This window comes from Nymphalis io, chromosome Z, assembly GCF_905147045.1.
Source record: "Nymphalis io chromosome Z, ilAglIoxx1.1, whole genome shotgun sequence".
Taxonomy (NCBI): Eukaryota; Metazoa; Arthropoda; class Insecta; order Lepidoptera; family Nymphalidae; genus Nymphalis; species Nymphalis io.
Genome location: NC_065918.1, coordinates 2007746 through 2035455, shown reverse-complemented (window position 1 = coordinate 2035455; position 27710 = coordinate 2007746). Strand labels below are relative to the sequence as shown.

General features: G+C 30.8%; 2 protein-coding genes across 2 annotated transcripts; one reads left to right on the top strand and one right to left on the bottom strand.

Annotated features, from left to right (window-relative positions):
* Positions 1–542: 542 nt before the first annotated feature.
* LOC126780453 (uncharacterized) lies at positions 543–27364 on the top strand. The gene is made up of 6 exons (XM_050504952.1): positions 543–897; positions 10001–10410; positions 17884–18018; positions 22398–22562; positions 23766–23940; positions 24102–27364. Exons 2-6 carry the CDS (start codon positions 10139–10141, stop codon positions 24309–24311), a joined length of 957 nt encoding a protein of 318 aa, XP_050360909.1. The 5' UTR covers positions 543–897; positions 10001–10138; the 3' UTR covers positions 24312–27364.
* Positions 14936–17392, bottom strand: LOC126780454 (uncharacterized). Its single transcript, XM_050504953.1, has 4 exons — positions 17370–17392; positions 16406–16541; positions 15324–15464; positions 14936–15050 (listed from the first exon to the last, which is right to left on the bottom strand). The coding sequence occupies exons 2-4, from the start codon at positions 16537–16539 to the stop codon at positions 14960–14962; spliced, it is 366 nt and encodes a 121-aa protein (XP_050360910.1). The 5' UTR covers positions 16540–16541; positions 17370–17392; the 3' UTR covers positions 14936–14959.
* Positions 27365–27710: the final 346 nt, after the last annotated feature.

Genomic DNA, 27710 nt, shown 5'->3' with positions numbered 1-27710 from the left:
CAGCGTCTCTTCCAAATTGTTTTATTGATTGTCTGGGAACTTTATATTTGATTAAAACAATTTATACTTCATTGAATTTCTCGACCGGACTTTCTCGGCCGATGTTTAAATAAAGGCATAATCGACATGATGGTGTGCACCATTACATCATTTTCTGAATCAAATTTTGTTAATATTTATTTAGCCTATAGGTAATTTTAATAACTGCTGCAATTTGATGATGATAACAAAATATTTTGTTTCTTGAAATCTATTTGATATTATTTTTAATTCTTTTCAAAATGTACTTTTGCAGAAAGTTGGATTTAAAAATATCCTAAAATATTATATAATTTTTAATTTATAAGCGTTCGATCTGCAAAGGAAAGAAGGTAGCAATACGACAAGAGGTCGCGGGAGCGGGCTGTGTTCCGTTGCATTATGGCGTATCGATCGGCTTCTGCGCGGAATGCGCGGTCGGCAAAGCGACGGTGGCGCCGCGGTGCGGATGCCGAAAGCGTAGTCCTCGTGCGCCAGCTGTCAAAACTGTGTGACGTAACCGCTAGGGCGGCGCACACACGGCTGCGGCCAGCCGCTCGTGCAGTACGTACGTGCAGTCCGCTCTTGCACTGTTGTAATCATTGCCTTTCGTCCGCGGTCCAGTGCACTGTGTACCCACGCCGCGTCTTCTGCGCGGCAGGTGAGGTTGGCCGCCGGCGTGGCTCCGGCCGCTTAGAATTCGCCCGGCGCGGTATTGATCGCATCCCGTCTTCTTTGACTGTTTCAATGTTTATAAACAGCCGGTCGTATCCATTCGTTCCTTCTTGTGCTTAAAACATTTGTCCGGGTGCAAACAGTTTGGATAACTGATCCTGAAGGCACCGACGGCACCAGCCATCTTCATAGGATTCAGTGCAAGTATGTATGCACTATCACCTAATTTATTGCAGTATATTTTTCTACGCAGTATTTTGCTGACGGCAATTACACGATTATGGCGGTATAATTAGAAATAAAATCGGGTAATGTTTTTTATTCTAAGATATAATTTAAACCCTGTTTATATCTTTTTTTCTCTCACGATACAATCAGTATCATTTTAATTGATATTTTTGAATGAAAAATTGCGAACTGTAAATTATTTATATTACGGACGAGATGTACATACCTATAATTGCATGTTTTGTATTTTGCATTGGCTTTCCATTGCCTACCCTATTGGATGTAAGTTCATTTGTTACATCGGCATAAACTACCGTGAATTACGCAAGTTATCGCCTAGTTTCAGACCAGGCATAGGTTACGTATATTATAAATGTAGCAATAAACACATTCTGGACTAAATACAATCAATAACATTTTTCTACTATAAATTTATAACATTTGGGCTGGAATTATTTTACAAACTTTGTTACAATGTCTAATTTAATTATAACTATTTCAATTATTGCATACAATATAATAACACTAAGTTAAAAGGTCAATGTAGCGATAGCATAGTTAATCAAAACAAGTAATAAAATAAATTAAGTATATTAGTGTAGGTGACTACATAATGTCGTACAGTTTTAAACTAAATGATCTCTGTCGTATTGCGGAAGGTCGCGTTAAACAGTACATAGGTGCGATAGTCGGCACTTGACAGGAAGCGTACATTTTCCTACGCCATAGCGTTTGAGACAGTAGACTAGTTAAACGCAGTCATCCTGTTTTTGTTCAGTATCTCGACTGAAACTCATGAGACTTAAAGATGAAAGTGTACCGACAAGGCCTTCTATTTTGAGTAACAAACTTTTTAGATTGGTTACGGTATAAAAAAGGCACCAATACAAATCTTTCTCACACAGGTTCAAGGTCAGTTAGTTTCTCGTACATGCCTATAAATACGCTGAATATATTTTCTAGGGTAGAATTATTAATAAAATAGTTTGTCATTCAATTATATTGATATAGTAAGTAAAGTAACAGACCATACATGCCCCACTACTGGATAACATACTTCCTATTCTGATAAGGAAAGAGGTTGGAGCTTGTTCCACCATGTTGCTCTTACTGCGGGTTGTTGTGTAGATGCAGTTTTTCTTTTAATGAAGTGGACAAAACTTAATAGTGCTTGCTCGGATTTGAGCCCGCAATCTTATGTTCTGTCCCCTACTCCTTAGTTCCGTTCTTCTGTTAATATATAAGAATACAATACAACTTCAAAAATACATTTTATTTCTCACAAACTTACTTAACTTTACTTTAAATACTCATAATTTGACAACCATTGTAATTTTCGCTATTTGTCACTCTTTACCTCTACCACCTCACATGACCTCGCACCTCATCTCTCCTGATTTCACCTCATCTCGCTTTATCTCGGTTCTGCTGAACTCACCTCCTCTCATCATTCCTTACATCTGCTCACCTCTGCTCTGTCATCACCTCTCTTCTACTCTTCTTACCTCGCTCACCGCTCTTTATCTCTCTTCATATGACCTCGCATCTCCTCATCTCTCCTGACTTAACGTCACCTCACCTCATCTCACCTTATATAAGTAACATAGGTTACTTTTCAAGATTAGTTGGACAATATTTGTACCCATTTGACATAATAAACACTTAAAATATAGGTAGGCGTACTAGCAAATGTGCCATTTTATGTTAAGTGGTCAATATACATTGGCGCTGTATGAAATATTAACGCTATTAGTAGCGTATATTTTGGAGAAGGAACGTTTTAAATGTAAAAAAATAAAAATGCATGGAATATTTATACTATAATTCAATTAGTTTTAGTCTAATGCGACGTACTCGGTAAGTATATAACTTTAATTATAAATACATTTCAAAGCGAGTTTTTGGTTAGTTTTTTGTTATGTCATCACTAAAACTATAACACCTCTAAAACAGTTTGTAAGTATTCAACTTATACAAAACAAACACGTTACACAATACAATAAAACATTGTATTGAAACAAATATTTAAATTTGGCAAGGCCATGAGTGAAGACATTCTATAACGATGTTAAATTATAGTAACAATAGAGTCAATAATATTTCGAAGGTAGGTTACTATTAAGATTCACATATATAGTAATATTATATATATATAATAAATATTATATATATATATATATATATATATATATATATATATATATATATAATATATATATATATATATATATATATATATATATATATGGGCCGCTCTTCTCTAGGTGAGGTACGTTCGCGGGCGTGCATCAGAATGACTGTACCAAGTGAAAGATCAGCTTTAAAATATTACCAGCATTTAGTACTTATCTAGTACCTTTGTTTAAATATTTGGTACCATATCATTAACAAAAAAAAACATTTTTAAATTCGCCGGTTATTCAGACTCCCAAGATTTATAATTTTCGTATAAAGGCTCCGTATTGTGCAATTGTTTTTACCTAATCATTTAGTACCTATTTGGTACCTAAACATACATTTTTATTAAATCACTAACTCAAAAAAATAAAAATTATATTAGCGAAATCAAAAAAATATATAAGACCACATTAAGAATTCCAATAATCGATAGAAAAATAAAGAACTTTATTTGACTCATTAAAAAATATGAATAACGTGCGTTAGTAAAGAAAATAAGATAGAAAGAAGTCCCAGCTAACAGAACTGGCGAGCAGCACCGTGTGTAATAATTACACGAACCATTTGGAGAATAAAATTTAATCGATCACTTTTTTGCTTTTCTGACTATTTTAAAATTTAATACTTTTAATAATTTAGGTACCAAAGATTTAAACAAAAATATTAAATAGTTTTAAATACCTAGGTACTATATACTGGTAGTATTGTAAAGCTGATCAGTCACTTTTTACAGTGATTCTGATGCACGACGTTCGCAAGGGCCTTGGACATAGTAAGGAGTAAGGACGTTTTTGATTTAATTTTCGGGAACGTACTTTTTTAACAAAAATTACTAAAAACCGTAATTATGAGGCAGCTGGCACTGTGGTTTGTTTGTTTGTGTGTGCACAGACGTAAAAAAAACTAACTATATATTTTTTTTAAATAAATTTTTATAAAAACAAATAACGCCGCCTAAACTCAAATAAACTGAATGCATGTAATTTGTTGATATTTGCTCTACGAATGCTAGTAGGTGAAGTATCCATATGTACAGAACGACAGAAAAGGGATATTGCATGCCGGGTGCAAATTATTTGTCATTTTGAACCTATAAGTTAGTTAAAAAATACTTATTTTTAAAAGATGAAAACTAAATTTTTTTTTTCTGGTAGATACCTGGAATATATAGGTATATATGTTAGTTTCGTATGACATAAAGTAAATATTGTAGAATGTACAATACTTTTTATTCTTTACTTTAATTTTTTTTGTTCCGAAGCCGCGCTTTTTGTCGCCCAGCGAAGAGCGAGACGCACCCCCTTTTTAAAAGTATGGGGTGTTATATTCCACTTCGTTAGACAAGTAGGTAATTTTGAATTTGTTATTAGAACTTTGTTTAAAAATAAGTATTTTTTAAATTTATTTCATAATTATGTATCATTTATGTTAGTAATACTAAATGAGCTTTATTTTACAACCAGTTACACCACTTGAGAATATAAAAAAAAAAAAAATTATATTTCTTCTTTAAGAACAAAAAATAACGGTAAATTACTTTCAAATCTTGTTAAATAAGAAATCTTATTATCTTTATAGACAAAGATAGGTGCTAGACATTTATACACTTTTATTTTAATTTTTAAATCAAAATCGTGAAGTAACGAAGAACAATATTTTTTTTTCTTATAAGAATAAAATACCCGTCTTTTAAATTAGCTACAGTTCAGAACCCATGAATACATTCTAAATTCGGGTTGTTCGTTGTTGAGTTGGATTGGAAAGTCGTTTTATGAAGTTGAAGAGAAGAATCTAAAGCTTTGTTACTATACATAATAGATTAGGCACGACTTTTAAGACGTTTGACGTTTCTAGAACAGTTATTCTTGCCGGTTCAAAGAATTACTATTAATATTGCTGATAGTTTCGAAAATAATTTCTTATATCGTGCAATAAGTCAACAGTTAATGCATACATAATACAAACATTTTAAAGTAGGTAAGTATCTAGCGTGATGACGCCTGCGTTTTATTGTTCTCTCATCACAGGATATAATTAGATCTTGCTAGAAATGCATTACACAGCGCGGCGTCCCTGCGTCCTTGTGGATGATGTCACACGGACAAACAAAACAAACATTATATGTCCGACAATAGGGAGCCCGGCCCACGTCATCTGGGTGCGTCAAATCTATCCACCTACATTTCATTATTCCGTGATGAGCATGATGACCAACACGGTTGATGTACCCGTTTCCTGCTTCATGAAAAGCTACTTCATCAAAAGAGTGATCAACAATGAACCGCTGCAAAAATAACGTTTGTCTTATTAACTGACTGAAAGCCTTCATATAAGTAAATGATTCGATTGCGTGCATAAAATTACATAACGCCGTATTCTACGTCAGTCATAACATTGACCGTGCACTTTTAACGAAAAATATTACATATGTGCTCGAAATGAATACAATTGGGCTACGAATATCAACACGCAAATTTGACTTTTGTTTGTTTTATATAATGATCAGTATTCAATGATTTAAATGAGGGTTGTTATATCGTTTCTCAAATTATAAACAACGCAATGGCTTGATAAATCGATATCTGACAAGTACTCGTGGTAAGATTGCACTTGTAAGATTTAGGATTTATTACTCGCTGGGTGGAACGGCTAACAGTTAACTGTTTTATTTACTTATTTCTTTTTTTTTTATAGAAGATGTAAACATTGATATTTTTTGCCGTCAAAGACAAAAACAAAATCAACTTTTTAACATTCTGCCGCATGTATAGGTCACACCTTATCTTCTCCTTAAGAGGAGAGCAGCACCTTTCCTCAGCAGTAAAATAGTTAAGGGCTTTAAATTTACTAAAAACTACATAAAAAATATAGATTTAGTTATTTAAAAAAACATAAATGTCAAGTACAAGCTACAAAATACCCCGTAGGCAATCATATAACTTTTTTTTTAAATTTCTGATTTGTAATGATATGTTCCTGAAAAGAAAACGCTTTTTATTTACAAAAGAAAAAAGTAATTGGATGAACATAGTAAATTTAAACAGAAATGTATTTTAATGATTTTGATTGTTATCTATCATAAAAAGACTCAATAGTAATTCAAAATGTAGATAATATTGAATTCACACTATTAGTGCTTTGTTTCATATAAATTATGAATTCCGCTACCCGTGTTAAATTAACTGTTTACTTACATAAGTGAATGCAGCTCTGCATATAACTTGAGCTTATCGAATCGGAACAGTTGCCATCTTTCCCACGTCTATAAGAGAGCTGTGCGCTGAGCGTAGAACTGAAATGGTCACATGGACTATCCCATATCAGATTGCAATCTTTACTCAGAAACTGTGAATATTGTAACATTCACATGGTTCAACTCGACAAATTTCTCGCTTCGTAAATTCGATTCATATTTTATAGTAATATAATCATGTTTGTATTCTGTTTACGTTTAAATGAATCATGAAGGATTTATTCGGTACGGCGGATTCATTGTAAAGGTCAAGGTTATATAAAAATTTCCGATGTATCTGTAATCTCGCTTAATCTTGAAGTATGTATTCATTAGATATTGAATCTTTTATAAATGTTAATGTCGTAAAAATGGAAAAATAAAATACAGATGCTATTAGATTGTTTACGCTGTTTCTTATCCGACCGTCGATCTGATGTGAGCGCGTTAGCTATAACAAACGTTTCTTATTTGTTTTCATAGATTTAAAATTATATTCATGTTAATAAAACCAAGCTAAAACTTAATGTTGTAAACATACAAATATAAAATACAATAAAAAAGTATTTTACCAGGGAGCTACATCATACCTACCATTTTTTTTCATTTGTAATCGCCTTATTATTAATAAAAAAAGTACTTTACAAGATAGCGGATATTATCTTATCGACTTTTTTACTTGGTAGTTATTTCAGTCACCGTTAGAAAAAAGTATTGAGTTGAATGTTTTCACATAAATATTTACAGTCACATGATTCTTTACAAATGTAAAAAATCAATTCTTTAAATTACTCTTGTCGTTTACATCAAAGTTACATATCAAAACGTATTATTTTCAGGAAATATGTCATTGTTATAATAACTATTTTACCTTAAGAATATAACTTTACATATGCATTTATCATTGTTATTTGCTATTTAAGATATTCTTATAGATTTCGCTTAGGTCAAAATGAACTGTAGGTGATATTAAATATGCACATAGATTACAGAAGACATTCTGCGACTTAAAATCACACTACATGTAAGTAGCATTGTGTTATAGCAAAGGTTGACCTTTCCCTTGCTAAAGAATGCTATTATATTGTCATTCCTATTTCAAGTTAGATTATATCTATTTAAAGCCATTCCTTACTGTGCGGAAATCATTCAGGTCCTATGCTAAAAAATATGCAATTGAAATGTTATGAATGAATCTCAAATTGTCATTAAGGCATGAATTATATTTAGACAACCGCCCACGCAGAAAATGTATGCGAGATTTGTGCTGGCACCAGATCATTTACAATCACATCTGACGTCAGATTTTTTTTAATGTATTATAATTGTAAATTAGTATTGAATAGGGGAAAATGGGCTTAGCAGTCTCACTCATTGAAGAAAAAGGTGATTGATATGTTTTTGAGAAGAAACAGATCTGCACTGCATCTATTTAAAGATTCTACCAGCTTAAAATAATTTAATATTAATCCAAATCATTCCTTACTAAATTTAATGTAATAGAAAAAAATATATCCGACAAATTCAACTATTATTTGTTCTGATTTACTCATAATAGATTGGTCAATAGTTAAAAATAAATAAGGGAAATTAAAAGTTATAGCGTCGTAAAGTATGCAAGTGTCAGCTTAACGTGTTTAATATTTTAGTTTGTTGAGTTATTTATTTCACCTTGGCAAAGGCAAAACTGGTACAATCTTAAAGCAAATCATTTGAACACATACGTTGCATATTGAAATAATTAAACAGTATTGCACAGTGAACGATGAAATGTTATGCGTAAAGGCATAGATGATGCTCGGTTAATAGTAGTCTCATTAATAGGGAACTGAACCAATGAATAATTTTCCTACCAAACTTTTTCGTTGTTTAAATATGACATGCAACATTGTAACTTTAATAGTTATGTATATTTATATTATAGGTAGGCGATGGTGCATATGGGTGACCCGATGGTAAGTGGTCACCAACGCCCATAGACATTGGCATTGTAAGAAATGTTAAGCATCGCTTACATCGCCAATGCGGAAAAATCATGATGTGCGTCTTAGTCTATACTAAAGTGTGAATTTATTTGTTTAATTTGATTTATTGAGTAACTCTATAGGCTATAGAACATCACGCTATCACCGACGGGGCGAGAAATAAGTTTAATGCGTGTGAAGCAGCTAATTACATACAAAACGGCGTTGAGGCCTTGGCCTATGTCTAGAGCCTAAACTATAAGAAATAAAGACTCATAATTTAAAGAAAATCCCTGTATCGAGCTTTTTTGACCCCATTTATGTGTAACTTAATCGGTCCACAGTTACTCATTTCAATAGCCCCAGGCCAATAAATATGTGTATATTATAAAATTAGGGTATAGATTCGCTATTCCGACAAGCTTCCGACTCTAATAACCTTGCTGATGAACTCATTCATATTGGTCTAATTGGAATCCAGTTGCCTATGTAACATCTAGAAATCAATCATAAAATATATGCCCTCGTAAATTATAACCCTGTTTATTCTACTCTTTAAATATAAATATGAATTTCTTGTGTAGGTAAATTTCCGTCGCCAGCACTAATTAGGTCGTGACAAAAGAGGTCAAGAATTCGATTCCCTTTGTCGGCTGGTTACAAAATTGGAACAAACTTGTTATTATGGTCCGTACTATACCCATTTAGTAAATATAAATTTATAATGGCATAATTAAGAGCCGTTACAAACTTAAGGAACGCTGAAAATATGCAAGATTTACACTTAATTTCAATTTTCACTTGTAACTTAATATTTCGTTAATTAAGCAAACATTTAAAATTTGATATTAAACGTATTATGTATCGTTTAAACAGTGAACTTATTATGACACTTGACACCTACATTCGCACCTAACATAAACGTATAAGTATACATATATACCAGAAAATGAACTTCACGCTTGTCACCTCAATAGTCTAAATTTAATGCGGGTGAAACTGAAGCGCAGCTATATAATACGCTAAAACTTACTCTGAAATGCGATGTATCTTATAGTATAAGTTTTTACTCTTATTTTCAATTCAATTTTTATTCATAAGTAACACTAAATAGCCATCGAAAAAAAAAACAAAAAATAGAAACTGTTGAGAAATAGATAAGAAATATGAATTGAAATATTTTTTCTTGGCCTATGTTTATATATATTATTGTTATGTACGTGTTTACGTATAATATAAAAAATCTTATTTAACTTGCACAAATGGACGGAAACTTAGTTCAAATATAGATTTGCATATAGCATTTCAATTAACAACTTTGTCATTCTCTTTCTTCGTCGACGCAACTAGCTGTTCATGCACTATCAAATATCAAAACGCTTTATATGCCTGTAACGAAAGTATTCCTTCTTATTTAACTTCTTCTTTAATAACATAAGATGTACCGAATTATTGGTGATTGAAGTTCGAAATGAATGATGATCACAGAACAGTTCCGACTTTTACCATCAAACTTTGTAAATCATTGGTTTTATTTGAAAATCTTAGGATTTACCATAGTTCAGGCTCTTAATGTTCCATCTATTTCGAAATCGTACATTTTTTATGTATTAATTAAGTAATTAGTATAACAGGAAACAATATTACGGTTGATGACACCGTACATACATACAGATTTTTATAAACTATTTTATTTTTTTTCTAGATCTTCGTACCTAATCGCAAGGAAAGAGATTTGAATCACAGTGACGTATTTGTATGCAGACAAAAGCTTCTTCAAACGACAATGTGAGCAGAATTTACAGTGCGAACGCGGAACTGTGAATTAGCGGTCGTGTGTTTAATGAAATATAGGGACACCATGCTGTCCTACATGGTGCCCGTAGACGAAAAACCACCCCAAGTACCTGGCAAGAACCGTATGAATTTGGAACTAATCGCTAGCCCTGGTAGCCCAGAGACCTCAGCCCGACGACCTCGTACAAATATTTCGAAGGAGTCCTCGACGAGTTCATTTGCAAGTGACTTAACGATATCTTCGTCTACACCGACGACCTATGACAAACCAAAACACAAGCTACTTAGTAATGGAAGCAAACACACTTCGTTGAAAAGGTTAGTGTCTTTATTAAACTATCACGTGTGCTCGAAATTAGCCAATTTTTATGCTCAATTTTGTTTGTGTTTATCTATGGATTTCCACGGGTTGTGATTAACAATGATTCTTTTATTTTCATTTTGATTAAATTCATTAATAAACGTGAATCGACAAGACTTGATCAGAGAGACTCCTGGGGTGTGAGCTACAACTTTTCTACTAATTATTTATTATTAAGCCGTGTGTCCGGACTGCAATTAAATGATATTATCATTTTTCAGTTATAAGTTCTTGAGTTACAATTGTCGATTTAATATTTAATATTTTAGCTAATTTAAAAAGGTTACCAACTGGGCACTTTTCGAGATAGGCTTCGGTTCGAGTTGATTTAAATAATTATTTTTTTATCGAGGACACCCTCGAGATATAACCTATCTTATACTTTAATGAATAAAAAATGTAAGAAAATAAATAACTTGTGGACTCGATTGGGAAACGATTTTAATGATTTTTTTATTGAATAGATTTTAATTTATTTTATTCAATTAAATATCTGTAATTTTATTTAAAAATTAGGAGGTTCGACACTAATTGTGTGATTTATTCCGTATTATTTATTTTATTCTATGAAAGTTAATTTTGTCCAATTTACATGTAAACTAGAACAGATATAAAAACGTATATGTAGTTGATACATTATTTTTCAGTTTTTCAGTTTTTATATACTTTTGAAACATTACTTTCAATTATTGAATATTAGAATAATAAGCGTCTCGTTCTTGTTGTAATTTATACAAGATCATATAAAATGGAAGCTTTTTTTAAAACATTACTATGTTTCAAATTGTTTTGGAATTAGTGATTCAATCAATTTATCTTCTCCCGTTTTTTTCGTTTATCCCGTTCTTAATTTGACAAGAAGTTTATTAAAGATGACGAATGAACATGAATTATATGATTTTCTCGTGTCATGTAAAGTCTTCTAGAGCTTATCTGAAAACTTTTTAAAACGAATAAAATTAAAATCATCTAGACTACTAAAATTTGCAGATTACCGGAAATGGTACACACATGAAGACAAAGAACACAGGAATATGATCTGCCTGCATGTTGTTTCTACCTTTTCAATTGACTGAGCTTGAACAAAAGTCATGTTATATCATTTGCCCATTTTTGCTTCTTGGGCAATACAACATATTTCTTAGAAATACAAGAAAACCTGATTAAACAGACATCCATGCTGATATTTTGCAGCGAAAACATTTTATTCCGTTATTTTATTTTGAATTCATACCGGTATGAAGGATATAAATATAAAGTTATATATATAATAATATATGTATAATATATTAGAAATACTAATATATATATATATATATATATATATATATATATATATATATATATATATTTATAATATAATAATATATATATATTTATATATATATATATATATATATATATATATATATATATATATATATATATATATTTATATATATATATATATATTTATAATATAATAATAATAAGAATTTAGCTTATATATATATATATATATATATATATATAAGCTAAATTCCATGAGTTTCAAAACATTGCAGTTCATAATCAGTGAGTAAAAAGTCTAGTTTTTGTCCATGAACAATTTCATTAGTAGACGTTTTTTTTCTTTATTTTTACAATTTCCTCTCCGTGATAAATCAGAGCATTTTATGATGAATTTGATTATCACCCCCAGAGCCAGACATGGAGTTTCACAAACATGAGCAAATTATACATATACCGGAAGGCTCGCACAGCTCTTTATACTTATAGCACAATATAAAAGGCGATTAATAGGAATTCATTACGGAACAAGTAGCAATTTTGTCTATTTTAAACAAACAACAGATAAAACAAAAAATAAAAACGCTATTATTTCTAGGTATTTATGTTATTTTTCGTGTGGTTCTTATGATTTTTGAACGGTAGTCATTTCGTAGGACAATGTGATTTAACAAGCGAAACTAGAATTGCAGTTATTATATATTGGCATAATAATTATATACTTATGAACAAGATTCCACTCTCGTACCAAATAACGTTATTTCATATTATCAGCTATGTATTACTTTATGAATATAAATTGAATTTATTATTTATTTAAACCTACTTGATTATCTTATTGAGCTTATTTTAAAAATTTATTCAAATAAGTTCTTGCGTAACCGGTTTCAGCGCTTTTTTACGCTTAATGTATTTTTTTCTAAATAATTTATTTGGCGTGAACAAAAAACTAGCTATGAATTACAGCAACATCTGAGGAAAAAAACCGATGACCCATACAATAATGCAATAATAGACATGATCGAATACTTATTTAAAACTGCCGTCGACCTATCATAGGTGATATGATCTATCATAGGTGACGAGTTCAGCCAATTAAAAAATGAACAGAATAAAAATATTGATTTAATATCTGTGCTTTATTGGTTACACGTCAAATTCAATCTTGAAATTTTACTGTCGTCGCGGCTGAAGATGAAAAAAATGAGACATTTTTTGTTATTTACATATAAATAAATATATGCACCTAATACACTGAGCAACTAAAACGAGTTTTTTTACCAAGCGATGCACCACATTTTAATGAGTTTTAGCAGTTGTACCTCATTAAAAAATGGGTAGATAATACAAATAAATCTCAAGTAAATGAATATGATTATATATTTAAGTAGGTATATTATTTTTATCACCTACATAATTATTTAAGAGTAGGTACGTAATTAATCTTTTAAGTTTTTTTTTCTTAATTTTGTTTACTTTACAATCTTATCATCAGAAGAAAATTTGTTTTTTTTTTGTATGTTTGTTTGTAATTGATAACCTCAAAAACTACTAAACGGATTTTAAAAATTCTTTCACCTACAGAAAGTTAATGTAGCGCAGTGAGTAACATAGGCTACATTGATTTAACAAAAGGTTTCATTTTTTTCATTTCATTTATTGTCATTAATCAGTGAGCTTAAAATAGTGTCATTTTTATAGTACCTACTCATTATCAACTACAAAAAAGTCGGCAAGGCTATAACTATATATATTTGAATCGGAGCTTTCGTTTGGAAATTAGGACTGGTATAATAACGCAAAAAGTAAGGTAAATAAGCCTCGGTGTAAGCGAACCACGGATATCGGGAGCGGACAATACTACGCTTTAGTCCGTTATTTACATCTTAACCTTTATTATTTGTAAACTAGAAACCGTTGAATTGCGCGTTTTTAATTTTAATATATTTTTTATTATTTAAAACTTTAAGCCGCTATATTATAAATATGGTGATGGCCAACTATGCGGTGGTGAAGAAACCGCAAAGATTTTGTATGTTCCATTCGATGGTAGAATATGTTTATCACATATTCTACAATCTAGCAATATTTAGCTATGTTGTATTCTGGTTTGAAGGGTAATTGAACCAGCGTACCTACAGGTATAAGGGATAATAATAAAAATAATTTAGTTCCCTAGGTTGGTGGGGCATTGGCGATGTAATGTTGGGGATGGTTAATATTTTTTATAGTGCCAATGTCTATGGATGGTTGTGACCAATTACCAATATAAAAAGAAAACAAATATAAACGGGCCATCTTTAGCAAGAGGTCTGTCTCATAATGGGGGACGATTGTACGATAAGCCACCACTCACAAATAGAAATCGTAGACAATAATAAACAAACGCATGAAAAAATACGCAAGACGGTGCTTTCTGCATATATGCCCTTAGCATTTTACTGTATGGACGGACAGATCGATCGGCGAATGTTTATACTTTATTGATTAAAAATGCACGGGATAAAATCATTATTTTATTCATAAGAAACGGTCAGCTAGTACATTATATGTACTACTATTTATAAGAAAATTAAGAGCAATTAGTAAAAGTCGAAACAACCTCAACATGTCAACTCCGTGATGAAAGGAATCGTAGTCTTTTCGAAGTTTATCAAGCATTTCTTGATAAATATCTAACAAGAGTAAAATCGATCTTTGATTATATAGAATATAGAGGTTAATCAAATAATGTTATGAACACCTTCATCAAGTTGTAAAATCACAATGTCATGAAATGATGAGGTAATATGTATGTACATTGTATTCATTACTTACTGTAACAGTACTTGCATTAACAGAAATAGTATGAGCAATAAAATGAAAATCAAATGGAGCCGAGTTTTTGTTCGTTATTCTTTTCATTACTTACTTTCATAAGTAAGAACAATTTTCGTTTAAAACTTATAATTAAAGACTAACGCGTATGGCTGTCAGCTATTACGTATTAAATTTGGGTGTATTAACAGCTGACTTATTTACTTTATATCGTCTTATAAAGATTATATTTAGTTATCGTTTTCGTGTTCAGAATTGTGTTTACTACAATTTTTAGTAGTTTCAGAATAATATCATATTTTTATATTATATTATTATATTTTTTTATTATAATAACAAATTAAAATACATCGCAATTGCATTTCTTGTTAAAAAAAGCAAAAATAAAAATATCACTTGAACTTCGTTTTAATGCATTTATTAGACATAGTTTTTGTCATCCCAAGCATCTGGAAGTTTCAATGGAATCTTCGAGATCCAAGACGTGTAAATTTCTAACTGGCAATCAGGTCTGAAACAAAGCTTAAAATAAATATTTTTATATAAAAAACTTTAATTTAAAAAATGGCTACCCATTTGTTAGCCTTTCTATTGGCTCTTGTTCTTACGGTATTAAATGGCAATGATTTTTCTACTAGTGAAGCTTTACTATTATAAAGTATATTTTATATTAAGTGTTAGTAAATCGGAGCTTTTAAGCTTGAGAATACAGATGATACAGTAACTTGCGTAATGAGTGAAAGAATTTTATGAGCATAACAATTTTACTAAAAAATTATCATACTTGGCAGCTAGCCAGCCGATAATGCCCGACGATACGATAGGCACTGGTTTCAATGATTTCGTGGATTCCAATTTGCCCGTGACATGTGGCAAAACAGCGGCAACCTCCTGACGAATCGCATCCGCTTCGTTCTGCGCCTGTCTGTTAGAGATGGCTTTATAGAATAGGTTTTAATAGAGCAATCAATACTTTATAGTTTATATTATGTGGTACTTTACTTGTTGCATCATTGATTCTGTTTATTCTTTGTTCGCTTTATAATTATAAATGCATGCGAAATCTAATTTCTTTAGTATAAATAACTCTTATCAACTAGTACTTATCTTAATACCAACTATCTACGTAAAATTGAGTTACGGTTGACCTTCGAAAATAATCAAGTAAAATATTTTTGGATTGTAAAAAATAATGTTATGCTATTAAAAACTCCGAAATAAATCAGAAAATTTATTTTCAATAGAAACCACTTAATTTTTATGGCAATTTTATTAGTCATAGACGACTGCGTGGGCAAGGAAGTATCATAATGTTTGACATTGGTTTCGCACGAAACTTCAGATGGTTTTAATTTCTGTGGCGAATGCTCCTACTGCGATGCAGCGCTAACATCGCTAGCACAATTGCAATAAACTGTAATCTTACTGTAATATTGATTACTCCGACTTATTTCTACCAAGTACTTAGTTTCTATGTGGTACGTATACATTTTCAAAAGCATACTTTATTTAATGTCAATTTAAAGCTTTCTATTTAAGTGCAGATAATATTTTTAATATATTATCGATAGTCTTGTTAGAGACGGCGCACGAAATAGGTAAGTTACCTAATAAATTAGTCACGAAGCTGATACCTATTCAGGCTATATCAATATTTTAGTTACAATTTCTTTAAATGAAACAAATAATCAATCCATAGCTATAATCACCATAAAATGTTCTTGGTAAATTAAGAGTATCCGTTTATTTACGTATAATGTCCATTTTATCTGCGACAATAAAAACTCATAATTGCTCTCTTGTACCTTAAGTTGACTTTCATTGAAAATTATTTTATTTACATGTTGCACACAAACAAAACCTTACTTTCTTTCATCAAGTAACCATCTCCAACGTTCAATCCACTGTTTTCGACAGTTGTCTACTTTTTTCCACTGAGCCCGAGACTGGAATGCCTCTGTGTTCGGATCATATCTCGGCCCACCGAGATCTTTCGCCATTGCTATAATAAAAACCGAGATGAATCAATTAATACTTCATCTATTCATTCATTTAAAAATAAATTAACGCCTCACGCCTAAAAATATGAATAAAACCAGTTTAGACAATTGTTGGTTGGATGTAGTGTAGATAATTATTTGTACCATTACTTACTAACAATAAGAACGTAACATGTACGTACCAACCAAATATTCAAATTGTTTGAATTGACAGCAAAATGTCTCACTCGTGCAAATATAAAAACAGTTATTGCAATTTTTATCTCTACATTTTTTTAATAATAAATTGTTACAATACAATGATTCGTTATATTTAAAATAAAAATGATTACTTGACAAATTAAAAAATATTTCTAAGTTGCTCCAAGTTTTTGATCGAGTGATAGCTAAATCGAAAAAGCCGTATTATAGATATAATAATAGCTCACAATTAACTATATATTCGTCACAAAATATGACTTGATTGCATTTATTATCATCACAAGGGAATTATAGAGTCAATTATAGTTAAGTAGGACGGTTATAACAAAGAATATTAAACAGCTTCCGACCGATACGGCAATACAATAAGTATAAAATTTTAGATGCCGCGTGCTCTACCTTAATAGTTAATGTAGGTCGATTAGAAAGTATTCGATTTTAATATACAAAGAGTACTTTTAAAACGAACTTAGTTCTCGAGTTAAGGGTAAGACTGGAATCGAGATGTCCTGTTGAGGAAACGTTATCTAGGAACGTCATTTTCTCAAAGCATCACGAATGTATTACAATAGATGATGAGGTAAATAACGTGTGTATGATTAATTCATTTTATACTTTAATTATCTTACCTTCTAAAATTGTGGCTTAGTTTATAAAAAAAAATTGACAGTGATTTTTGACAAAAATATCTACAGTGTAAAAAGGTTGTACAGTATACAATAAAAGTATATAAAATCAAAAAGTTGTCGAACGATTATTCTTGTTTTAAAATAAAACGTACATTATACACGTTTCCAATATTATATATGTATACTCTGAACTAAATCTTAAAGATTACATTTATAAAAAAAAGCCCGAGAAATAACAAAGGCATAATTGATGACAAATGTCGATCATTGTGATCAAAGGCGTGTATGAATAGAGCCATAAAAGGTGACATTAACCATCGATTAAGCTCACCTTTAAACCCCAACACCTCAAATATAGACTTAGATTTTATTGTATAATTAAATTTCACGCCTTTAATTACAAACTATTTTATTATCTAGTGTAATGTATTGTGTAACAAATATATATAGGTATTTAACTTATTTGTATAATATGCTTTAAATGAATATCCTCATAATCAAATCTAATTTACAGGGTGTCTTTTGGGAGCTCCAAGGGGTCCATGGTGGAGACGCTTATCTACGAGAGCCCTCTGCAAGAGGAACCAGAGTGCAGCCCGCCACCGAAGTTTCAAGAAACTGCGTTCCCGTATACGCCCGTCGAAGACGAGTACGTTATATTCCTTTAATGAGTATGTTTTATTTATTTCACTCAAATGAATTGGCGAATTATATATATTTTATATCATTTGACACTCGTGGAAGAAGGAGGTCACACAAAATGTCTATTTAAATTTATTTATTTTATTTCCATTACTATTATTTATTACCTACCAAGTAGTTAGTATGGTGTCTGCATTGTTGTTGCTCTAAAAATGTTTTTATATTTTACAAATTCTACACTATATATCTAGTTTTTTGTCGAAATATTTTTAAACAGATCCTAAACTTGGGAAATATAACACTCAAGTTTTTATGGTTGATATATATGTTTAGTTATGTACGTATATAAAGCTTAAGCAGGCCCGGACTTCCGGACACTTTGACATTGAGCCCGCCTTCATTCCGAAGCGGCTTGAATAAAATGATATTATTTTTGGTTGGGGGGTCCGATGCCTTGTTGACCTAGGCTAGTGATATACATATTTACGTAAATCTTAGCCTAAGCTCAAGAATCACGTAAATATGTATATCAAACTGCATATGAACAATCCGTGTATAAATGCATCCTTCTCAAATGTTAATTAAATATGTGCCTATATATCACATTTTAAATATCGTAGTGTGTTCTATGCCTAAAAAATAAATACACTGATCAATTTATATAATAATAAGGTAACACAGAAAATACCTATTATAGTGTGCAAAATATCAACTAAATCGATTGAATGGAACTGGTAAAATACATAAATATCAGTCGAAACTAAATAAAAGCTTTTATAAGCTTTTATAAAACGGACAAAAATAAGAATCGCGATCTTTGATTTTATTAGTCATTTTATAAAATATATCACAATGATTCAGCAAACTTAGTTTTAGGAACCACCGATTACATACTAAACTTACAAGTTTTAACGACCGTGCGATAGGAGGGGTCAATTGCATAAGGTCCTTTTCCGCGAACTGCGCAATACGGCTCTCATAAAAGTAGCGGTTTTAGTGTTACCGTAACTTTTTTTAAGAAGTCAACATTTTACTTATTTTTTTTTTATAACGCAACGTGTAGACTGCATCAAACAAGTTCACGGAACGTCGTTGACTTTATTTTTTACCTCGATGTAAGAAACTAATTTTTTAGAACTGATGATTTATTTTATAAATTAAATTATAATTTATTAGTAATAAAGTTTATAAACGTAATAATTGTAATCAAATTCTACATGCTAAATCTGCTCTTAATTATTATGATGGTAATCGTATATACAATAAAAAAAAATTATTAGGTATACATTAAATAATACTTCGACTTTAAATTATTAATCCATTTATTCACGTAAGAAAAAGTGTGAGTTTTATTAAAAATTAAGTTAAGTAGGTAGCCTTAGTACCTTAGATTGTAGGTATTTATTACATGCGATAGTGCAATACTTGTATAGAATGCAAAATACTTTTACTTAAAATGTCTAGCTGATAGTTTCAGATAAAAAATTAATTAAATTCTCAAAAAATAATAAACAAATCGTTTCATAGTAGCGTAATGAGATAAAGACTTAATTAAAACGGCTCAATTTTGAGACGTAGAACTTTGATGACGAACTGAAACAAACTGAATATCTCAAATTGGATATGACCCTCTTTTCACGCTGACAGGATTATAATAATGATTAAATCATGCAGAAATAATACTTGCCAGCTCTAGGGAGCGAGCCGTGCTAAATAATATACTTTTTATAAAGGGGAACCATTGAAACGATTTTTATAAGTAAACTTAACATTACATCATTCAAGCTTAACTAATTTCTAATCCTAATCATTCCGAAAAGAACGATCTTAAAATTGACAAATATTGTCTCGTGACCTCAAAGCAAATAAAATAATTTGGGCAAGAATTTGACTGTAGTAAAGCGTGAGCAGGACTGCTGATGATAGAGCTACCTATATATTAATTGATAAACTTATTTATTCTATGAATTTTCTTTCGGTACTACAACAGGTTTACGTAGTACAAAACCATTCATTCAAAATAATTTTGGTTACAGTTTTAAAGTCAAATAAAACACTTATTATACTTATCGTAATATATTATCATTGTAACAAGTGTTTTGTTTTGAATAACGAACTTTAATACTGATTCGTAGTATACATAATAGTTCACAAAAACACAGTATTATGGTATTTCTACATCAGCGATTAAATTTTATATGTAATTTTAACCACGTGACTAAACGAGATAGATAATATTCTGGAATTTCTGTCATGTGTCAACTCAGTAATCTATAGCCATTCCATTTTGACAGTTAAATGGATAATAACAATGCATGGAGAAGTATTTTTTTCCGTGTCGGATACGTAACTCTCTTGTGATTTTTAGCGCATGCGGTATGAAGTTAAAAAATCACCATGAGATCTTTTACTGTAGCATAATTATAATAATTAAATGTTTTGTATAAAAATGGATCAAACAACACCGATTAAATTTATCGAGATTCGAATGAGAATCGTGAATCGTGTTCGTGAATGGTAAGCACGTCACTAGGTTGGCACGACTGTGCTCCGCCCGGCCGCTTCGCTCCATTCGCCACGGCCGCGCGCGACCGCGACTTCCGAGATCGATGTTGTGAACGCAGTGAAACTGTTCGTGTTCACTATTGTGAAGCGCTGAGCGAATCTAGCCCTACAGTGCATAATAGTTTTGTGTGTTTAATCTTTACTGTATTTCACGATTAACTTCTGTTAAGTGTTATCTACAGGTGATTTTCAATATTAGTGAGCATCGATTAAATTGTGAATACTTGTAAGGTATGTTATTTACCAGTTCACGTCACTTGTTATGCTGCGCACTATGAATTCATCAGCCGAATATAATAGGATTTTTTAAAAGAAATGTATTTATGTATATGTTAATCATTTTAATTTATGAAAAGCTAGAATAATACTACGCTGCAGCGAAAAAACTTTACGAATTCGCAAAATAATTAAGAGAAAAATTCGGTCAGAATGACGTCACTAGGACTGAATTATAAACATAAAGCGACTTTTGATTCCATCCAGTAATTTGGAGCTCAAGGTCACTATTCACACCTAGCTACAAATAGTAAACATATATTGGCAAACAATTAGATATATGCTATTTATAATTCTACTATCAATGATCGTAACCCTATAACGAGGACCCGCCCTGTGGTCCAGTACAAGGCCGACTTGCTGAGCGTCATACTTATTAAATTTATTTTGACTATTTAAACGTTGTTACTATGTTAAAAGACGAGAGGCTGGAAAAGTATTTCAATTTTTATCAATTTGTCATGTATAGATAACTCTTTATTAAGTAACACCAACTATGTTCATGTTATTTAATACATTTCACTGAACTGACACACATACTGGAAAAAGGTTACTATAACAGATTTTATAGTAGCCATTCAAAAAAATATGGAACTATTATCGATTCAGGGTCTTTCATGTAGAAATAACAGAATTTTGTAAAAAGGAACATTGGTTACAAAAATTGCATTAGTCTTCAACTCAGCTTATCTAATGTCCTTTAGGTACTAATATTTGAAGTAGTAATAGCTTTGCTCAATTACTGAACAATTTTTGCTCATAAATTCAGTTTTAACTATGCAATTATATAAATGAGACCATCAATTTTGTGTTCTCTTGTTACTCCTTCAATTCATTAAACATGTATGATGTCATGAGTTCATTAAATGAACAAGTTTTAACATCTTAAAATGTGTGGGTGTCTCTTCTATCCTCGCTCACTAAGATCACAAGTTGGATTTCTACCAAAGTCCAGCCAACATTTAGATAAATTTTTACTCCTGACTAATTTACATGAACAACAAAATTATTTTAAATAACAACAATAAAGCCAACTGCCATCTTGATATTAAAGTTAATAAAGTGTGGGTGTACAGTCATCTACTATAATGAACAGGAGTTGCTAAATTACATTCAATATGTGCATATGTGTTGTATGCTAATGTGTCATCAATGCAAAGCTAATATATTATGCAATAATGTTTATGCGAAATGTTTATTTATTATTGCTTGTTTAAACAGTATTTAATTATCTGACATGTACTGTTATTAGGCAGAGCAGGGTGCTGGTTTCTGTGCCTTGGAATCAATTAAACTCAAAACATACTTATAAAAAAAAAACAATATATTAATAATATTTATTGTAATAGTGATGCTCTGTTATAAGTGTTAAATAATTTGTTCAATTAATATAATTTTAAATGTTTTTACTAAATGTCGATTGTTACATTGTTATATTAGTGATATACAATTTGCTTCAGCGGGAAATATTAGTATGCGTTTACAATGATATTTAAATATGCTTATTTATTAAAAAAGCTTCTAATTTTTTAATTTTAACTACAGTTCGGAGCGTTCGAAGGTCCGTGTGTCCTTCTACCAAGGAGCACGGCCGCAGTGTCTTTCACCGCCACCAGCACAGTCGGAGTCACACGTGCTCTACGCAGACTTACTGTCTGCTGCTGCAAACATTGACATGGCGGATCACGCTATGTATAACAGACAAGTCAGGTAACTTTTTACCATAACATTTTTATGAACTTTGATTATAATGTTAAATAGTAACAAATACATTGTGTCATAGATGGAGTTTACTAGTTCAGAACTATGTGCTAACAATTTAAAAATGGACTCTTTGTTGGCATTGAAAATGTGTACCATTGTTGTTCATATTGTGACCTCATTATAGGAGAATACAATAAAGTATTATATGTTACATAAATTCTTTCACTCGTTAAACTGCTGTACCTATTCAATAGCAGCATTATTGAGTAGGTACAACAGTTGATAAAAATAATAAATAAATAATATCCTGGGACATTTTTCACACACGGCCATCTGATCCCAAATTAAGCTTGTACAGAGCTTGTACTATGGAAACCAAACAACTGATATACTACTTATACTACTTTTCTTTTGTAAATACATACTTATATAGATAATTATTACACAAATATCTATCCTGGGTGGGAATCGAACCCACAATCTTCGGCGTGAAAGGCAAGCATCCACCAATCAAGGCTCGTTAAAAAAAAATTAAACAAGTTGTCTAATGATTCCCCACCTCCATTGGATTTGTCATTTTTTTGTACTGAAGAAGCTGATCTACTGATGAAATTTTAGAGCCTCTTAGAGGCTTTCTCATTAAACAGACATGTCGAATGGAATCAATATTTATCAAATGGGAGTGATACTCTCTGAGATGACCGCATTTTTTATAAGATCAGTATATAATATTTATATGTACATATTATATTGTCATCAAGGATTGATTATTTTAAAAATATATATTTAAATAGAAGCATGACGTCGTTTAATAATATGTTACGCAATAAACAGCTACTGCTATTTGTTTACTACTTTACTAGTAAACAAATTAACTTCACTAGTAAGAAATTCCTTCAATAAAATTGTGAGTAAAAGCTAATTATTAGTAGTCGGGTGATAGTTGTACCAGGAGTAACACAAAACAAATTTGTATAGATTTCAAATTGATCTTTCAGATTTTTCATTTCATGATTTTTTGATGTCGTATTGGAAAAAGGACGCCAGAATCAGTTTTGCTTTTCCGTGATGTTTGACATTTATATAATAATTATTTAATAAAATAAATTAGAGAAAAATTCCTATAATTTATGGATAAACTTTTTTTTTGTAATATCTGCTCTAAAAAAACGTCTAAAAAAAGCATTCCACTTTTCTTTTTTTTTATAGCACTGAAAGCGGTTGGGATAACCCGTTCCGCCCAGATGGCGACCTAAGCCGTGAAGCAGATGAAATCGTCTCTCTGATCAAGGGTGGCAAGCCAATCACACCTACACCACCTGTTACAAATCAGATGCCAGCTTGTGATGAGAAGGAGGAAATAGATCACGCTAACAATGTCAATGTGTGTAACAATTTATATATATATTATTATGATGATTAATTTTGACTAAAAGCAGTAATTCTTAATGAAAATAAATTCTAGACTCAGTTGTTAAATGCAATTCCATGCTAAAAAAACTAAAAAAAGCTTCCTTTTATTAACATCAATAATATAATCTGTAGGCTAGCCCTCCAGCTCCGCAAACTAAAGTAGCGAGCCCGGTGCATCAGAGCGCCCCTAAGACTGCCAACGGCACTAAGAACGGAACAGCGATGCCGGAGGTGCGCTCCGGACAGGTGGAGGTGCAACGCGCGCCACCTCAAGAGCCGCTGCAGCCAGAACACGTGACCATCAAGAAGAAGCAGAAGTGCAAATGCTGCGCCATTCAATAAACTCCACAACCCATGTCAACGCCGGTAACACGCTATGCTTTTCAAATCTAGCATATTTCGATTTCGGTGTTTACTCGGTGCTATATAATTTTACACTCGTTCTACAAGAAGTACCTAAAATTCATGTTCAAATTATCCAGAAAGTCTATGTGTTCAATTGTATTACAAATTATCGCATTACAAGTCTGGCCTGTACTTTAGCGTACTTCAATTTTTTTTATATATGTTTGTTTTATTATTTGAGGTTGCATTACATTTTGTGACTGTTTTTGTTTTATCTGTTAATAACTTTATATTATAAGTATTTGTGACAGTTATAGATATATTCATTATTTGACTAGTCTGGGTGATATATTTGATTCAGGTTTAGAATATGAACGATTATTGGAAATACAAGCAGCCCACCACAGTGTTTGATTTAATTATGATTTAGTACATAACTTGAAAGAGAATCTCAACAGGATTACTCCAGTATAAATTTTATTAAATATATAAACTAAAAGGAAACAAATAAACTTTATTAAATCGAAATATTTTTAATTATTGTGACAAAATATTTCAATAATTATATTTGTTAACATTTTAAAAATTCACGGTGAGGTGTTTTATATCATAAATTAGGTATCAAACATTAATTATTTATTTTAAAACTGTTACTGAGTTAATCTGTGTTGAATAATGTTAAAATACATAATTTAAATGTATATTTTTATATGTTTATTTATGAAGAAGTATTATAATCTTTAAATTATAATTTACCTAGTGTTTAGAAATATCAGCGACAGTAATGAAAATATTTTCAATTAATATATGCATGCTTAAATGGTGTCATAATTCATACTTATTGGGATACTGTCAGCTGTTATGAAGGTTGTACTGAGATATCAAAGCAGTAATGATCTCGTTTATTCGATTTTTATAATAACATTAAATAAATATAGGAAACGTTGGATTTAAGATTGCTTATCCGATATGGGCTTGTAATAGCACCTCCATAGTACTTGATAGTAGCCCATGATATTTAAAAATGTCTATAAATGTATTCCCTGACTCCTTTTAGCTGCAGGCTTACGTCCAATACCGTGAATGTATGTACATAATATTAATAAGATAGAGATTTGATTGTAACATCACTCGCTGGTCTATGTGTATAGGTAAAAATGTATCCTTATTGTAATCTGTATTTGTCGTTTAACTCTGTGGCCAAGTAGGGTACTCATTAATTTGTAACAAGTGGTTAGTAACAAATTTTTTGATTGATCAGATGGTTCAGATTTACAAAATAAAATTGAACGAACAGCACTTAGCTGCCTATTTATTTTTCCTTTCAAATAAAAATGTATGGGCTTATAAATTATATCAAGAAGCAACAATAGTGCTGTTATAAAATTAATATCATTCGATATTATAATTAAATAGATAGGGAAGATGGAAACGAAATGATGGAACGGGACATGAAAATTTCATGTATTACTTAATAAAAGTTTGTGAAAAATGTAACTAGATTACGTTTTCTCTTTGAATGTTTCCTTAAGTAGATAGGTGAATAGAATGATAATGTTTAAGACATTGTATTACTTCGGTTATTTTTTAATGGTGGTTATTTAAAAACTAATAAATTATTTTGACATACAACATAGATATTGTTTGTTAGCAACATTGAAGCGACGACACTCTGTCGGTAAAACAGTATGACTTCATGATATTGATACATTTTCAAATTAAAATAATTTCGAGTAATGTAATTGGGTGTGAATGTGAATTTTCTGAATATTCTAGAGCAATCGATTTTTGTTAATAGATACAGCATTGCTTGGTAGTTATTTTCAACAATCCGCGCCGTTACTGCTTCAATGAGTGTTGCAATTGTACTAAACTATATAATATTGGAGAACCCACGTGACTACCATCGACGAAGTAGATAATATACGCACCTAGAAATTAGACTAAGGCATTTAAAATTTCGGCTATTAATCGTCTGTCGTAAAATATTTATTTTATTGAACTCTCAGTATATATATATGTATTCAAATATTGTGAAGCGTAATTGATTTACTTACACCTACGAACTCACGTGGTTTCTTTTTTTATTAAATTAACCTTAAAATAAGAATATCTAGTGTAATAATGCTTTTTAAAGTGTTATCTTTATTTTGATATGTTTACAGCCTGTAATATTTAAGTGCATCCATTTGGGCACAAATGTTTTGGTCGTAATTTTATACAACATACAATAAAGTGTGAACAGTAACATGTTCGGTTTATTTGTGTAAAACATTATTTTAAATATTGGTGCTTTATCTCGTGAAACAGTTCAGACAGGGCCCAAATATGTCAAAAATCTTTTAAAACAAAGCTTCCTATTTTATATATTCGGTAAGTTTAAGCTTCATAATCTGTAATGTCCAATTCGGTCCTATCCATCGTTCTGAATTTATAACGGTTAAGATATTTAAAATACAAATCAATGTTTTAATAGTAATAAGTAGCTAAGCAGCAATGGCCATCAAAACCGTAGGTCTTAATAAACCTGTATTATTTGATTGTAAGAACTAGATTTGATTGAAATATGATCACGAGAAAGAAAATCAGTTGCCATAATAATTACAAGAACATTTATCATCGTACAATGCTGGTTTCCCGAACGAATTAGATTTGGAGCTATATAATATATGTTTAGCGACATTTCGAACTGAGATTGATAATTATATATGCTATATTGCATATTCGACCGGAGCATAATATATGTACCTTAATAATGTTTTTTATTTGCTAATAAAAGTACTCTCATTAAGGTTCAATATATTACAAATGATAAGCGAAGGTTTGCTTTATTCAAATGAAAATAGAAAAAATTTACTTCACGACTTTAGACCTAAAGTATATTCTCGTTTCCAATATTTTACAATGTATTAGATGTGTAATAGAAAACTAAATCTAAAATGACATTATATTTGTATAAACTATTTACTTTCTATTATTATTATCAATCAATGAATATGTACAAATCGATTACATTGTAATTATTTATATTAAATCTTTAATATGACGTCTTTACATGTTTTCTTCTAACATTATTATCCTCATGAACATTTTTTTATTTAATACCTTAATAATAACCTACTCCTAAGAATGTTACAATATTTTCATTAACCAAATTGAAGACGTGTATTTAGATAACTTAATAAATTAATTGCTAAGTGCAATTAATAATAGCTGATAGTTGACTTACACTTTGTAAACAATTAACGAGTTAATTGGAATTTTAATTGGCTTTTCTTCATAATATAAATAAATAAAAAAAGCTATTAATTTAGTCGGTGCCTTGATACTTATCAAATATGGACCTGCATTTACTATGCATATGTTTTGCGAATGTACAAAAAATAAAGCAAAATG

Excerpts from the sequence above, each read along its gene's own strand:
- LOC126780453 (XM_050504952.1), top strand. The coding sequence starts at position 10,139 with ATGAAATATAGGGACACCATGCTGTCCTACATGGTGCCCGTAGACGAA. Across the intron at positions 18,019-22,397 it reads TATACGCCCGTCGAAGACGA|TTCGGAGCGTTCGAAGGTCC; the intron begins GTACGTTATATT and ends TTTTAACTACAG. Across the intron at positions 23,941-24,101 it reads ATCACGCTAACAATGTCAAT|GCTAGCCCTCCAGCTCCGCA; the intron begins GTGTGTAACAAT and ends TATAATCTGTAG.
- LOC126780454 (XM_050504953.1), bottom strand. The coding sequence starts at position 16,539 with ATGGCGAAAGATCTCGGTGGGCCGAGATATGATCCGAACACAGAGGCA. Across the intron at positions 15,465-16,405 it reads TGGTTACTTGATGAAAGAAA|ACAGGCGCAGAACGAAGCGG; the intron begins GTAAGGTTTTGT and ends CATCTCTAACAG. Across the intron at positions 15,051-15,323 it reads ATCGGCTGGCTAGCTGCCAA|ACCTGATTGCCAGTTAGAAA; the intron begins GTATGATAATTT and ends GCTTTGTTTCAG.